Source organism: Oryzias melastigma, linkage group LG1 (genome assembly GCF_002922805.2).
Source record: "Oryzias melastigma strain HK-1 linkage group LG1, ASM292280v2, whole genome shotgun sequence".
Taxonomy (NCBI): domain Eukaryota; kingdom Metazoa; phylum Chordata; class Actinopteri; order Beloniformes; family Adrianichthyidae; genus Oryzias; species Oryzias melastigma.
The window spans coordinates 28,307,274-28,309,240 of NC_050512.1; the positions used below are offsets into that span (position 1 = coordinate 28,307,274).

Consider the following 1,967-nt stretch of genomic DNA (forward strand, 5'->3'; position numbering starts at 1 on the left):
GTATATATATATACATATATATATATACATATATATATACATATATATATGTATATATAAATATACATGCGTGTGTATACATGTATATATGTGTGTGTGTTTATATAAATATATATACAGTGTGTATATATATACTGTATATATATACACACATATATAGTGTATATATATATATATATATATATATATATATATATATGTATATATAAATATACATGCGTGTGTATACATGTATATATGTGTGTGTGTTTATATAAATATATATGCGTGTGTATATATATATACTGTATATATATACACACATATATAGTATATATATATATATATATATATATATATATATATATATATATATATATATATATATGCATTGTATATATAAATATGTAAATATGTACATGTAAAGATTTACGATAGCGAAACACAGAGTAACAACATCATATTCAGACAGGGAGGGAGGTCAGGGGCGGAGCTGCTTAGCTCCAGAAGCCACACCCCCTTAGAGGAGATTTAGGAAACATAGGCTTCAGATCAACATGAAAGATGGCTTTTTAAAAAACATTTAGGCTGTGGGATTTTGGTTAAAAACGTCATAATCGTAAATAAAACACTACTGGAAATGTTTTTTGTTTTTTTTTTAAATTGTCATAGGACTTTAAAAAGAAAACTTCAGAGTTCCCCAAGTTATTGAGTAATAACAAGTTATTATTGAGTAAACTTCTGGTTTATTATTTTATTTACTACTTCAAAAAGGTACTTAATAGGCTGTTTTTTTAAGTTGAGAAAACTAAATGAGTCCTGTAACTTCACATAAACCATAATAGAAATAACAGCACAGAACCTTGAGGACTTTCTATTTGTGTACACAGCTTTTGTCTTTTAATAGCTCTTTAGTAACTCCATTCACCTGCTTTACTGCCTAACTGAAATTCTTTTCTAATCTAAGTTTCCATTAGTCAGGAATGTAGACTCTTACTTCCACACGTCTCTGCACCCTCAGTGGCACGTACACCACATCACTATACCACCACCTCCTCACCTAAAGCAACAGCTACAGACAAAGCGTGGCATGTTTTGACGATACGATTGTCAAGACTTTATTTTTGTATGTGACTCAAGAGTCTGATCAGACGAAACCAGGGCGTGCCTCTATCCTGCCCCTTCTGTGTAAACGTCCATTGTTTGATAGAAATAAACTCTTTCGACACTTTTAGGCGTACCTTTCCAGAGAAGAGGCCCAGGCCACCATCGCCCGGATCTTGGCGGAGAAGGATGCCCTGAGGAGCCAGCTGGTGGAGATGCAGGAGTCCGTGTTCACGCTGCAGGCGAGGCGCAGCAGCAACGCCAAACAGAAGGTTTCCAAGGTGATTAAAACACGACAACAACAAAAAATAAACACTTGTAGGAACAAATCTCACAGTTTGACTTTTTTGTTTTGTTTTTGGAAGGTGAAGGACGGGAGGTGGGAGAGCTCAGCGTCTAGCTGTGAGGAGTGTCCCCGCCCAGAGCGGCGAAAGCTCTGTCGCATGGACGCGGTGTGTCCCGAGACCTTCAGCAATTTAGAGGTGTGTAGCTCGACTCAGGTCAGCCCATAGAAGGGGGTGTCCACACTTTTTCGCTCAAAGGGCCAAAATCTAAGTGTGATAGGTCAGAGGTCAGCAACCTTTAACAGTAAAAGAGCCGTTTAGGCTTTTTTTCTACTGATCAAAACCTAGAAGGAGCCGTATAGTCATGCTAGCATTTAGGAAATTTGGATTTGCATTTATGGACATCTTTTTTTTTAATAAATATGTATTATGTCTATTCTTTAGCACAAACAAAAGCAAAAATATAAATGGTAAAATGGTAAATGGCGTATACTTGTATAGCGCTTTCTACCCTCCTTCGAGCGCCCAAAGCGCTTCACAGTCACAGACCCATTCACCCATTCACACGCACATTCACACACTGGTGGTGGCTCCGCTGCC

The 1,967-nt window shown here is 36.7% G+C and overlaps 1 protein-coding gene across 1 annotated transcript in view; it reads left to right on the forward strand.

Annotated features, from left to right (window-relative positions):
• The window catches only part of card14 (caspase recruitment domain family, member 14), a 25,183-nt gene that overhangs the window by 8,333 nt on the left and 14,883 nt on the right, over positions 1 to 1,967 (forward strand). Inside the window, exons 8-9 of the mRNA XM_024289472.2 lie at positions 1,215 to 1,364; positions 1,449 to 1,565. Coding sequence (XP_024145240.1) covers positions 1,215 to 1,364; positions 1,449 to 1,565 — 267 coding nt within the window. The remainder of the gene's footprint in view (positions 1 to 1,214; positions 1,365 to 1,448; positions 1,566 to 1,967) is intronic.